We start from the raw sequence: 13846 nt of genomic DNA on the forward strand, positions 1-13846 counted from the left end.
AGAGAAAGTTTTGTGTTTGTTCAAACTAGCTCTGGCAAGATGAGGGTGCTGTTTCACCGTCTCTGGCTGTGCCGTGCCTGTCTTCCCAAAGCGGTTGCTGTCAGAGTTCTGCGACGTCGATTGACCTTGGGCGCCAGCGAATGGCAGAGTTGAATTCGAGTCAGATCTTCAGCCGCAGCGGCAGGGGGGCTTGGTCCGAAAGGCTGCGCCGTAGTCGTGGAGTAGAGTGGTTGCAAAAAGTTGGAGAAGTGCTAGTAAGGTAGAGGTAGTTGGGTAGGTCGAGGGAGGTGAGGAGGAAAGACTTGCATGGTGGGCAGCATTCCAGGTTCCATCTCCTCCGTGTGGCAGGCAGGCGCGATGAACTGCGCCGCCCACGCCACTTGTGACAGAGGAAGTTGCGATGGGGCCGCAACAAGTCTCGAGAAAGTATCTCGAATTGCCATTGCTCTCTCCTCTATCCACCTGCCCCTCCTCTTCCGGGCTTCTTCTTATTTACTCGTGTTTCTTCTTTTTGGCATGTGAAAGGATACACAAGGGCCTTCAGATATGGACCAGCCAGAAGACGTTGGTCAACGAAGAGAGGAAAGCGCTACTGCACGGCGTAAGCCGGCGCGATGGGCCGTTGTCAGATTGTGGAATGCCGACCGCCCTCGGCGACACGTACGGACGGAGTACAGCCTGGACGATGTTTGGCTGGACCAAGCGATAAGGCTGACGGCGGCAAGAAGGGGGAGGATGCAGGTCGGGGTCGAGGTGGTGGTGGTGGTGGGGTGAAACGGGGTCGATGCAACTTGACTCGGCCTCGGTCCCCCCTCGAGGTTGCTTGCAAACTGCCTTGCTCGTCGTCTGTGATACACATACCGACGTATGTATGGACGAGGTACCGTCGATGTAGGTGACGATGTCTCCGATGGATAACTCAACAAGGGTGGTCAGACAGAAGAAAAAAACGTTCCATTCTGCAGGGGTCACCGAGTCGCCGGGAAGCCAACAGGGGGGTGAGGGTCTCAACTGCACGGCACGACAGCTTCAATGGGCAAATTGTGGCTGGTTGCAGCGAGAGATGTCATCGTCGAATCGTGGTGACCGAGACGCATTGCTTCTTCTCGTTGGCTGAGGGCACGAGGGACACGAGGGGCCTGATGTGCTGTCGATTTGATAGAACGTCATTATTGTCACCATCGTGAGGTCGACGCCAGGGCAAATGCCCACCGAGCCCCTGGCCCCCTGGTCGGGGTGCATCACATGGACCCCAAAGCCCTCGTCTACAGGACGGATGCCTAACGCAACTGTGCCTCAGGGCTGCTCGAGTCAATTGTCCATGACCAAGCCAATACAAGACGCCCAATCGAACGAGCACAAGAGCACAATGAATCAATGATGCCATCTCCGAGGAAAGCCGGACGAGGGGCAGCATGAAGGGGGGTTGCAATCTTCTTTCGGTCAAGTAAAGGAGGTAATCACCAACATAGCTGAACATCTCCTTCGGTCAAGGTCAACGAGAGGTCCGAGTCTGCCTTGTTTCGTGCAACTGGGCAGGCACACCCTCCTTCTCTCCCGTGAAGGACCTTGCAACATGTCTTTACGACTGACAAGTGGCTCGTTTTCCTCAGCCACAGGTTATTCGCTCAGTCTGCAGAGCCTTGTTGCCCGAACATGAACACTCCCCCGGTTTGGTCTCACTGAGAACATTGAAGTTGTGGCCCTCGAGCGAGGTGATGCCATCCATGAGAACTTCCATATTCCTCTCCATCACTTCACAGACAAGTTGGGCGAGATTGAGACTCGGTACGTTGATTTCATATCATTTGTGTATTTCCTTATCCTAAAAACTCCATGCCGTCGGTCTTTAAAAACAAAAGAGAAGGAAAAAGGAGCAGATCTATATGCAAAACGCAGGCTATCTTTGCAAACAGATTCATATCCCAGAAAAGAGCAATCATGTCATGCACAACGCCGATCAGGGAGAGGAACAAATTGCGTCCTTTTGCGCCAGACATCCTTCCCCGTCTTTCCTCTATGCCTCGAATTTTGCCTCGCCGGATTTGGGTATCTCTTCCACGGCCTTCCTGAGGCTTCCCCTGTCGAGTCGCCCAGTCTAGGGCGTCCTCGAAGCGAATCTTTCGGAAGAACGCAAGTGCACTGGTATCTCACACACAAGGTGGTCCAGGGGTTTCTGCGCCTCTTGTCCGCTTGCCGCACTCCAGAGAGCGGCATGTGTAACGTGCAGATGGGCACACGTCTCGCTTAGGCCTTGGTCCACCAGTCGCCCTGGTCGTGCATGGCACGGGCGACCTTGACGAAGCCGGCGATGTTGCTGCCGGCGACCAAGCTGGGGAGCTCGCCGTCGGCGCTGGTGACGTACTCCTTGGCGGTGTCGAGGCCGATCTGGAAGGCGTTCTTCATGATGGCCTTGAGCTTGTCGTCGACCTCCTCCGAGGACCAGCCGAGGCGGCGGCTGTTCTGGGCCATCTCGAGGCCGGAGACGGCGACACCACCGCAGTTGGCGGCCTTGCCGGGGGCGTACCAGATGGCGTCGCCCTTCTTCTCCTTGCGGTTGGCCTCGAAGACGTTGATGGCCTCGAGGTCGCAGCCCATGTTGGAGCCCTCGGCGATGAACTTGGCGCCGGCGGCGATCAGGGCCTCGGCCTCCTCCTTGTTGACCTCGTTCTGGGTCGCGCAGGGCAGGGCGACGTCGACCTGGCCGACGTGGACCCAGGGGCGGGCGCCGGCGATGTACTTGAAGTCGCCCTTCTTGGCGTAGTCGGTCAGGGGCCGGCGCTGCTCCTTGAGCTCCATGATGGCCTGGATGTCCTCGGGGGTGAAGGTGCGGTCGCCCTGGGCGATGAAGCTGCCCTGCGAGTCGGACAGGGACAGGACGGTGGCGCCGAGCTCGATGACCTTGAGGGCGGCGTACTGGGCGACGTTGCCCGAGCCCGAGATGGCGACGCGCTTGCCCTTCCAGTCGCCAGCACCAGCGACCTCCATCATGTGGCCGACGTAGTAGACCAGACCGTAGCCAGTGGCCTCTGTGGTAAGAAATGTGGGGTTAGCCCAATCTGGTTCAAGCGCCCATGGTGTTTTACGTTATAGTTTGCTCCCTCATCGCAGCCGGCTGAATTCCCGAAAGCAACGGGACCCAGTAGAATCGATGAGAGGCTAGGGATTTGCAATTGCAATTCGTCGTGCAAATAGAGATAGCTGGAGCTGGAGCCGAGGACGAGACTTACCAGGTCGGATCAGGGAGCCACCCCATTCGAGGCCCTTGCCCGTCAGGACACCCTCGAACTTGTTCTGCATGCGGCGGTAGGTGCCAAACATGAAGCCAATCTCGCGGCCAGAGACGCCAATGTCGCCAGCGGGGACATCAGTGTCGGCACCAATGTGCTTCTGGAGCTCGGTCATGAAGGAGACGCAGAACCGGCGGATCTCCGAGTCACTCTTGCCCTTGGGGTCGAAGTCGGATCCACCCTTGCCACCGCCCATCATCAGGCCAGTCAGGGCGTTCTTGAAGATCTGCTCGAAGCCGAGGAACTTGAGACTGTAGGGGGAGCGCGCCAAGTCAGCTACTCATCGTCTTGGCCAAATATCCTGCTTTTTGGGCTCCCATTTCGCAGCGCATCAATCTGCCCACACCCGCACCCAGAGGGGTTTTCTTTACTCGCATACTCGTACAACCCGCGCAACTCGCCACCAGTATGGCGGTACCGGTGTGGTTTGCGCGCGAATCATGTAGTAGCAAGTGCGAAGTATCCGCCACTGGCTGCAGGGAGGACAAATTGACTCGCGCGTTGAGCCGGAGGATGATGATGATCAAGAAACTTACATGGACAGGTTGACGGTAGGGTGCAACCGCAGGCCACCCTTGTAGGGACCGAGGGCAGAGTTGAACTGGACGCGGTATCCGCGGTTGACCTGGACCTTGCCGCTGTCATCCTCCCAGACGACACGGAACTGGATCACCCGCTCGGGGATGGAGACGACCTGGAGTGCGGTGCGGTACTCGGGCTTCTTCTCGAACAGGGACGAGTTCTCGAGGGTGTAGACGAGCTCTGTTCCAAGGCAGGCAACGCGTTAGACTACGTGTCTGCATAGATTGTGTATTCACGGCTTATGCTTACCGTTGTAGGCCTGCTCGAACTCAGGCTCGGTAGGATAGTTAGACATGGTGGGCGAAGGGGGATGTGGGTATCTTTGGAGTGAAGGGGATGTCTCTTGAGGATGATGATAGTTCGAGTGAGAGTGGTGAGAGTAGAGAGCAAGAGAGGAGAGGTCGTGTGCGAGGAGGGAGGGAGGACGGAGAGCAGCTTTTTATCAACGACTCGGCCCGTGGGGATGTTCAGACCAGCGCTACGGGATGGAGATGGGAGGCGATGGTGTTCCAAAGGTCCTCCGTAAACGGTGTTGTTGGTTTCCGGCTTGTCAAGCAAATTATCCATCGATTTCACACATTGGATGGGCCGCAGCCCGGAGGCTGGCTTGATGTCATGCAGGGCCTGGTGGGGGACGGCCAGAGACAGGGTCCTCCATCCGGTCCGTCTTCGCTCTCTCTCTCTCTCTCTCTATGGGATGGGAATTAGTATGTATGTACACGTCGAGTAAGCTTATCAGACAGCCCACACCCGAGGATCTCCTGCCTAGCCTCGAGTAGAGTTAGTCTGTCTCTCTGCGCCACTAACATCGGGGTGCCTTTCCCCAAGGCTAAACAGCACGCGCAAGCCGGCCATCCGTGTTAGTGAGCCCACTCGCGGCGTTACTTTTAGTCTTTCCACTGACAACACCCTTCAGCAGAGCCCAGCCCGCCTTTCTGCTATTCGCTCGTCAAGTTTCGTGGACAAACTGCGACAACGGCGTAGGCCAGTGGAGAGGGATAGTAATCTCGAGGGATCTACCTGACTTGCAAACCAGGCCATCTCTGCCAACCATCCAATCTCCCCTACGGCCGTCCAGTATGTCCGTCTGCTCGACTCGTAGGTCCCAAAAAGACATCGCTCATCGTCCGTCGTTGGGGGACCGCACACCCTCTCTCCCCGTGCAACTTACAGGCATGCGTGTGCGTATGTAGGTATGTCGTTACATTATGTATGTGCTACCCACGCTGGTCCCATGCATGAGTACTCCTTAGAAGGAGAACCAGTCTCGTTCGTCAATGGCACCGACCGACCACTCGACCGAGCCGACGGCCGGTGCTGTAGCCAAAAGCCAAGGGCAGCATTTGCATCAAATTGATCTCGCCTGGCCCTCGACGTACAATGGGACTGGTCCGGCCCCGCTGCACTAAAGTAGGAGGCCCGAGATCCATCGACCGCGTCTTCAGGTCCCTGGGTGCATGCCAGATCCCTTATCTGGGCCTGCTGATTGGCCACTGGCTTGCCATGACGTTTTGCATTGTCGCAATTCATAATTTCATGTGGTCTTCGACCTGTCAAAGGCCACACAAAGCCCTGGCTGGCCATGTGCTTTTCCCCGGCCCCCGAGAGCAGCCTCCGACCCAGACTGGGGACTTGGTTGTCAAATCCCGGTCTTCTTTTTAGCAGAACCACGCCCAGATTCTTCCTCCCCGTCCCCGTCGTAGTGCAGTCTTGAAGAATTACAGAAACATCGGGTGAACACGGAAGGAGCTCACGCGAGTTTGCGGACCACTTGCTCTCAATATCTTGGCAACCTTCATAGGTAGGCCTGTTACAGCAAAAAACACCTCGTATATGAATGCCTAGACCTTCTTGCTCTCAGTAATAAAATAGTTAGGTAGTGAGGGATGGCTCCTCCTTGCGATATCGGGAAATCCGATGAGCCCGCTCGGGTTTATCCTTCTCTCTGGCCACCAGCCAGCTTTCATGTTGGAAGAAAGTCAACCGCGACCCGATGTTCAGCCGCAGTTCAATCCTTCAACGCTTCAATTGGTTTCTTAACTTCCGGGCACACCGACCGGGGAATTGACTCCAAAACGCGCTCCAGCTTCTCTGCACACCCCCCCATGCCGGTCTCGGCGACCCTCTACAGCGCCGCTTCTGCTGCCACTTTGCTGCGAGGCTACCTGAGTGAAACCCCCATCCCTCATTTTCACATGCATGCGACACTGTTCTGCAGTTCCAATTGAACCCCACCCTACGAACCCCATGCTTGCGCCGGGGTGCGTGTGCGGCATTGCCTTCTTTTTTCGTGAGCCTTTCGATGTTTAGTGAATCGAAATTAGTCGTCAAGTCTACCGCCTGGCCAATCAACCGTGCAAAAAGAGCCTCTCGATAGTAGCAACGACGATGACAGATGCACCAACCCCAAACCCAGGTTGGGTACCGTATGTAAAGCTGTCCTCTCCGGCTCAGATTCTGATACCCACCTACTCTTGCTGCCGGATACAAGCGCGTTTCCCCGTGTTCTGCCGCGGAGCCTCCGCTCCCTCGTCCCTCGATGCTTGTTGCCATTACCGGGGACAAACCATCCTGGTTGTCTAAGTCGTGTGCCAAAGGACCTGGGGACCACATCTAAGGAGTAGCAATACACATTGAGCATTGAAGACCACATAGGAACAGGCATAATTCACACCACTCAAGTGCTGTTTCGATGTAAAAAGATGCAAAAGGAATTATCAAATCCATGAGTCAACACTTGATATATCAGGAGATATGAATGCGTGGAGAAGCAAAAAATGATTTCGTCCAGGCTCGAACTGGAGACCTTCAGTGTGTTAGACTGATGTGATAACCAACTACACCACGAAACCAAGTTGAAGTAATCAAGCTTAAAGAGTACTATGTATGACATTAGATGAGTGGAGAAATAGCAAAATTTTCACACCCGAGAAGGAGGGGATCCGCCCTGGATTAGAGCCCCCCTAAGCCTGAATAGCGAAAGTTTTGACATGAACATGGTTTCGTGGTGTAGTTGGTTATCACATCAGTCTAACACACTGAAGGTCTCCAGTTCGAGCCTGGACGAAATCAACCATTTCATTTTTGCCATTTACGCCTCTTTGTCCCTGGGTGGAAACGCGTTCTTTTTGTTGGCTGACTTCAGGATCTTGTCATGGTTGTGTTGCTCCTGAAGATCTGCTTCGCCGATGGTAAAAGTGTAGTTGACACACGCAGAGCTGTCCGAGTGGCATTGGCTCGGCTCCGAGTCGAAACACCGCCGCATTTACAAGATGCAGGTTGCCCCTACAATGGGTGCTAGCTGATCTTTTCCTTGCTGGCGACCATACTAAGATGCGAACTCTGCTTCCCTTTTTGCAAGTCGCTGCAACGAGGAGCGTCCCTTTCCGTGCTTGCACGGGAAACACCAAATCGATCCATTGCTGAGCCGCTCTCGATCTGCGCTCCCCGACCTTGGCCTCCATCATACCCGCTGTGCTGTCCAAGTTGCCAAGCCCTGATGTCGTTGTTATTGCTAAGTGTTTTTCGGGACGCATATCTTGAGCCCCCATCTCCTATTGCTCAGTTTGCTGGAAGAGGTACAAGTGGCAGGACCTATTTTCCGTGCTCTGATCGACAGGACCTTGTTGCGGCCTCGGCATGGGAGCCAGTCAACGTTACCTCTAAGATGCGGCCAACGATAGCGAGCTTTGTGATGACCACATTGAATGACCATGTCCCAAGCACAAACAGCCCCCAGCTTATTCGCCTCCAGCAGAAAGGTGTTCATCTCAAATCATCTGACTGCAGAGTTGTCATCACCACCTTTCTAATCTCATGCGAATGCCCTTCAATTCTACGACCTGGATCCTTGTGGTCTAAAAATGCCATTACTAAATCGGGGATTGGAACACCGCTCTCCGGCCTCCGTATCAGATCCCGTATCGTATATACACATCAACGCCTCTGAACGCCTCTCATTTTGCTCAAGAGGGGGGCCGACTTATAAAGTCCCCGGCCTCTTCAGTCCGAAATACAAAGCTATGTGAAATGCAACACTCAGACCATCCCTCCTCACCACAGTGCCGCCTGGTCAAAATCGAATCGCTTTAGCTCCTTGTTCGCATCCTCCAAGTCCTTTCTCGCCTTCATCCGCATGTAGAAGATGGGACAATCCTTCGCGCTGCAGATAACTTCACCGTGCATGCTGCCCTGGCACCTCTGGCATTGCGTCCACAGCCTGCCGAATCGGACTTCCAGGTCTGAAACCTTGTCCAGTGTCTTCTTGTACAGCTCGCCAACACGAGGGGCGTCGTCGGAGCACACGGCACCAGCGCTCTCCTCTTTACCTGTCAGCGGCTTCTTGCAGCCCATGCAAGTCTGTGTCTTCTTTGCAAATTTCATGAGACCGCCGACCGACGGTGCCGTAACGGAGATGGCCCGAGTGTGATCACCCGTCAGCAGGGACCTCGCCTTCGTCTCGCCCAGGATAGGCTCGAAAATACGGCCGAGCGGCTTGGCCAGCTGGTTGTCCAGGTAATACTTGGTGTCGATGGGGACGTTGTTTTCAAGTACGTAGATTGGATCTTCAGACCGCTCGAAGTTCTTGGAGCCTGTAGCACCTTTGATCATGACATAAGCCACACGGTCACCCAGACCAGGCGCTGAGCCGGCATCGCGCTTCTTCATGCGCTGAGCCAGCTCAACGTGGGCCTGCTTTGCCGCATAATCATCCTTGGTCAAGGCTTTCGTGATGACCAGTTTGGACATGTCAATCTTGTTTTGCAGGAGTTCTGCAATCGTGTCCTTGACATAGCTATTTGACTTGCGTTAGTGGTGATGAGGCTTTGGAGACATATGAAGCTCTGCACTCACTCTTGTGCTCCAGGCACATCCCGGTCGATCAAAATCATCCTCAACACCTTTTCAATGACTGTCTGGACGAGCAGGCAATTGTCACGCCGGACAGTTTCAATTCCCTTCGTGTCCATCTTGTCATACTTCTCCGGCTTGGTCCAGTAGAGACCGGCATAGCGCTTCTTGTTGATGAGTAGGTACGGGAAGTAGACTTTTTCGAATTCAAGTTTGATGGGCTTGATGAACTTGGCCGACACGTACTGGGACGCGTCTTCACCGAGTTTCATGGCTTCCGCGAGATCTTTGGTCCCGAACTTGACCATGACCGAATCTGTATCACCGTAGATGACTTGCGCATCGTGCGAGTATCCATTGGCAATGCAATAACGTGCCTCGACCTCCGACTTGGTTTTTTCAATCATCTGCCGACCGAAACTTGTTGTACTACTGGCAATCTCCAGACACGGAAGTTTGCCGTTTGTAGCGCCAGTCAAACCATAGACACTGTTGGCACTGACCTTCAAGGCCAGTTGGCGACCGTTCAAGACGGCTTTCTTGAAGGGGTCGGTCTCGATAGCCAGCTCCCGCTTCGCCTGTTTTCTCGCGGAGAGCAACTCTTCGAGAATCTGAGCCAGAAGACCCTTCCTCTGCTTAATGGTGACAAACATGTCTCCGTTGGGTGTCACAATGTAATCCTCGTCTTTCTTGAGGTTGAAGGAGTCGATTGCCTTTTTTGTGAGCAGAGTCGTGTAGCACAGATTGTGGGCTTGCATAATACTGGGGTACAGAGATGCGAAATCGAGAGTGGCGACGGGGACGTCATAGTAGCCACGGATGGGCTCGATGACTGTAGCACCTTCATATTGATCCTCGGAACTTTCTGCTCGAAGATTGGGGATGACCAATTTCTGTTCGAGGGCCTTCCGGAAAAGCTGGCTGATGAACTTGACCTGCTGGCCGCGGGACAAAAGGAAGTTGAAAGGCACGCCTGTGACTCTTGCCATCTCAGTGTAGTTCTCGAGACACGAGAGCTTGTCCATCAATCTCTGTGGAAGATACGCATCCTTGAGACAGTAGAGTGCCAAACGTCGTCTGGATTCTGGTGTACCGTTGAAGAGTTCCGTGATCATAGTGTAGTGAACATCCTCTTTCTGTTCGCCGAGGAAATTTGAACAGACGGAGTTGAGAGTGTAACTTCGGAGTTGGTGATCTCGTTGAATGAGCTGCAAGAGGTCAAGCTGAAGGCGTCCGTTGATGTTGGTCGCCTTTGTGTCTCGATTGCCCATCTGTTTGCTCGAGAAGTTGGTCTCCTTAGAGACAGACTTGATGGTCGGGATTCGGGACCAGTGTTCGAAACCGGCCACTTTGAGATGCTTTGCTCGATCCAGCAGATACGGAAAATCGAAGTTGGCAATGTTGTATCCGGTAATGATGTCCGGGTCAGACTTGATGAGAAAGTCGCGCCAGGCCATCAGCATCCGCTCCTCTCGTTCAAAGTCGAGGATCTGTGTCGCTACGATCGGGCTCGTTCGGTCTAGACAGAAGACATTCCGAACGAAGGGCTTCTTCTCTCCGTATCGGGTGACAACGTTGGCGATCTGGATGACAGGGTCGTGATTGGCTTCAGGAAAGATGCCCTTCCGCCCCGCACACTCGATATCAAAGGACAAGATCCTGAGGGGCGCCATCTTGGACCACTCTCCGACCGGTTTGTGGGCAATGAGGTCCGTGTAGCTAATCTCGGCCTCGATCTGGCAGTTTGACTGTCGCAGAGAGTCGTGGACTAGCCGATACTTGTCGGCTGGAGCTTCAACCCAGGCCATACCGGCGACATGGCAGTCAACCATGAAACGAAGGACAAACTGAATGTTGTCAAAAGTCATGATGCCTCCATCGTGTTTCCATAGTCCCTTCCAGTTCGCATTGCCGCTTTCAATTGTTGTCCGAACCTTGTTGATGAACTTTGGGTCTGTGACCGTGATCTTGAGGTATGGGTTCTGGGTGTTGTTCTGGAAACCGTATATGTTCTCGCGCATGGTCATCTGGACCGAATGGATGACAGGCTGGTGTTGCGCCACCTGGGTTTCCAGATAGGCTCGGAATGTTGGGCAGTCCTGAGGTTGGAAGGATGAGGGGGCAGCTACATATAGGTAGTGCTTGAAGTCCTTGACGTGAAGTAGGACTGAGTTGCCATGTTCCGTGACACCAAACAGCTTGACTGTTGCCTGGCCGCCATGCAGAGTTCCCTCCTCTGCCTCGATCTGCTGGAAACAGAGGCTGTCCTTCTTAGGGTGAAAGTCCTTTGGAACGGGTGGGCGATCCCATGCTTGATCCTTTTCGGTGTTGTTTTGCTTGAGATCGGAGATGTCTTGGCTGAGTTTCTCGAGCACTTCTGACTCGAATGCACTCTTAGGCTGACTGGAGCCAAACTTGGTATTTTGAGAAGCAGATACACGGCCGGCAGGGGAGGAGAATCCCTCGAGCTTGCGTTTCTTTGCAGAGGCCGGAGTGGCGGGGATGTTCCGGCGAGTGTTGGAAGCTTCGCCGAAAACACGTTTCTGGGGCAGGACGGTGGCAGCCATGGTTGAAGTCGCTTGAATCAGCACTTTTGTGAAAATGGCACACTGGTCAATGAGGGCTCGATGTCTGACACTAGAGCAGAGAAGACATGGACAAAGAGGCTAATTTTTGTGGAATAGAAGCATCACGACGCCTGCTTCGCCTGTCGGTGGGTGTAATTGTTTGAAGCAAGTGGAAGTCGAGGGTCGCTCGAGGTGCAGGGACAAATCAATTAAGCAGGACGCGCCTGTGGTTGTGCATTTGACGTGACGTGAACGCCCCACCATGAATTCTTGCAGGGGTTCACGAGTTTAATGGGCACATCTCAAAGGCGAATCCACGTGACAGGGGTGGCCGTGTTGTCGCCCAGGATACACGAATAAGCCAGGCAAAATAATGGCAACAATGGCATTCTCAAGACTCAGAAAAGTAACATATTGTACATGTTCTTTTTTTTTTTTATAATTCTCCAATGCCTTGTGAGAAGAGTTGACAGTAGCTTTTCCAGTCAACATTCGTACCTGGCTTCACACCAGGTCCCTCGCTTTCCACTTAGAACATTTTCAACAGAAGGGATAGGTAGCTGTGTAACCCCTCCATTTCCACTTGCTTAGACCACTCTTAAACGCCTACACACAGCACATCATTCAGCCTGCAGTACGACCCCATCACTTCTGGAAACATAATCAAATTGAACCCTTAAGCTGCTCACAAGCGAACTGGCTACCCTACCCCTATGAGATCTCCATGTGAGACCTAGGTAGCCATGGCAGAGAGACCGCCAGTCAGACAGCCTGTAGGCGCGGGGCCGACACGGACGCGTATGGGTGCTAACAGTGTCCGGCGCAACCTCTTTCAAAGCCAATTGACCCGGCGACCAACTTCAAATCCATCCACGTCGGCCGAGACATTGAGGCTGGATACAGACATCCAGTCCGAGTCCTCGGATATCGTTGTGCGGGACAAGAACGGCGATATCGAAATGGGAGACCCTCCCACCCCTGCCACTGATGATCCAGACGAGGTTGTGCTCGATAGCAGACAGGAGAGCGAGAGTACGTCCAACCCAGGATCAAACATTTCGATGTATTATTGTGTTTGATCTCACTAACACCAAGTTACAGAAGAGAGGCAAAGGCTTGCAGATGCGGTTAAACATCACCAGATCAACCAGAATAGTGTTCCTTCTCAGCCGGAAGGTGGGTCAAATCTAAACCAAGCAACTTTGGCATTGTGCTGACGTTCTCATAAGAACTTCTCGAGGCCGTCAGAGCAAGTCTCCGGGCCAAAGTCGCAGCGCTCGCTGAAGACAACTGGATGTATGAAGCAGAAGATATGCCCAGGCGCCTATGACTGGCCCACGAGTTTCTATCAACAGTCATAACACATTGATCTGCGTGTATAGCCATCAGTCCAAACCCTCAGCTGCGGGTGCCTCAACCCGCCTGACAGGCGGCTTTCTCGCTCCAGCGCCACCCGCTCCTCCAGCTCCTCCACCAAACAAACTGCCCATCATGTCCATCAGGGGGTTGCTCTGCCTGGGGCGTTGAATGCCAAAGTACATCTCAGCAATCATCTCCAACGGCTCGGCCCATTCTGTCTCTGCAATGTGCGACGCGTACTTGGTGTGCAGCTGCCGGAAGAGGTCAGGGCTACCTCGCTGCACAGCTAGCAGCAAGAGGCCGAGGAAGTTCAGCAGCGGCAGGCTGGGGAAGATTGGGACGTTGGCACTGCTGCTTTCCATCTCCTGCACGGCGAGGCCCTTGTTGTCCTCCTTGAGTGCGCTGGTGAAGTACTGAAAGCAGGCGTTGGCGGCCCTGACGTTTGCCACCAAGAGGTACGGCAGAACAGCTCTGCTAGCATAGAGAGGAGCAGTGTGGGCTTCGTCCTCCTTGTACCACTGGTACTCCATGCGGATGAGGACCTCGGGGGAATCCCTAGTACCTAGTAATAGATGCCGTTCCGCCTCGTATGTCTCGTGCTCTTCCGCATATAGTGAACCAGCAACGTGATGAATCTCGGGATCGCCAGCGGGATATTCGCCAAACTTCGAAGACCAACTGCGAGGCATGCATGTTAGTTGTATTGTACACTTTCCCAGACCGTGTCCCAGTGACTAGCAGAGTGGCACATACCCGATGGCTTCTCCAATGTACTTCTTCCTCGTCGGCTCCTCGCTCTGAAACAACCGCAGGCACGTCAGCAGCCGACCCCTTGACGTCGAGTCCGGCTTCAGCTCGGCCTGCTTGTACACATCGACGAGGAGGATGCATAGGTCGCCACCGCTGCCGCCCTGGCCGGCCTTGAGCAGCGCCTGTGCGACATTGTAGAGGATGTCGATGGCGGCGTCCCAGTTGGACGCTTTGGTGTAGCGGGCGGCGACGACGCGCGTCTGCTGCTGGGCCTCGTAGAACTGCCCGTCGGCAATGCGCTCGCGGAGCCGCGAGATGATCTTCTCGATCTTGTCAGCCTTGCCGCTCATCGTGACGGGATGCCGGGACGGAGGAGGGGCAGTCGAATTGCGAGAACGAGCGGGGTCGGGGGAGCCGCGAAGGAGAGCAGCTTTCGGAAAGGAGCTG

At 54.3% G+C, this 13846-nt stretch overlaps 4 protein-coding genes across 4 annotated transcripts; 1 reads left to right on the top strand and 3 right to left on the bottom strand.

The window, feature by feature from the left end:
* Window positions 1–2247: 2247 nt before the first annotated feature.
* On the bottom strand, window positions 2248–4167 carry E0L32_001775 (uncharacterized protein; the record flags this gene model as incomplete). The annotated part of the gene is made up of 4 exons (XM_031135891.1): window positions 2248–3029; window positions 3231–3541; window positions 3827–4052; window positions 4122–4167. The coding sequence occupies 4 exons, from the start codon at window positions 4165–4167 to the stop codon at window positions 2248–2250; spliced, it is 1365 nt and encodes a 454-aa protein (XP_030989911.1).
* Window positions 4168–7925: 3758 nt separating this feature from the next.
* Window positions 7926–11290, bottom strand: E0L32_001776 (uncharacterized protein; the record flags this gene model as incomplete). The annotated part of the gene is made up of 2 exons (XM_031135892.1): window positions 7926–8667; window positions 8727–11290. The coding sequence occupies 2 exons, from the start codon at window positions 11288–11290 to the stop codon at window positions 7926–7928; spliced, it is 3306 nt and encodes a 1101-aa protein (XP_030989912.1).
* A 743-nt stretch (window positions 11291–12033) lies between these two features.
* E0L32_001777 (uncharacterized protein) lies at window positions 12034–12620 on the top strand (the record flags this gene model as incomplete). Its single annotated transcript, XM_031135893.1, has 3 exons — window positions 12034–12322; window positions 12392–12466; window positions 12520–12620. 3 exons carry the CDS (start codon window positions 12034–12036, stop codon window positions 12618–12620), a joined length of 465 nt encoding a protein of 154 aa, XP_030989913.1.
* Window positions 12621–12675: 55 nt separating this feature from the next.
* On the bottom strand, window positions 12676–13749 carry E0L32_001778 (uncharacterized protein; the record flags this gene model as incomplete). Its single annotated transcript, XM_031135894.1, has 2 exons — window positions 12676–13327; window positions 13403–13749. The coding sequence occupies 2 exons, from the start codon at window positions 13747–13749 to the stop codon at window positions 12676–12678; spliced, it is 999 nt and encodes a 332-aa protein (XP_030989914.1).
* Window positions 13750–13846: the final 97 nt, after the last annotated feature.

This window comes from Thyridium curvatum (genome assembly GCF_004353045.1).
Source record: "Thyridium curvatum strain D216 chromosome Unknown NODE_7_length_750237_cov_83.650653, whole genome shotgun sequence".
Taxonomy (NCBI): domain Eukaryota; kingdom Fungi; phylum Ascomycota; class Sordariomycetes; order Thyridiales; family Thyridiaceae; genus Thyridium; species Thyridium curvatum.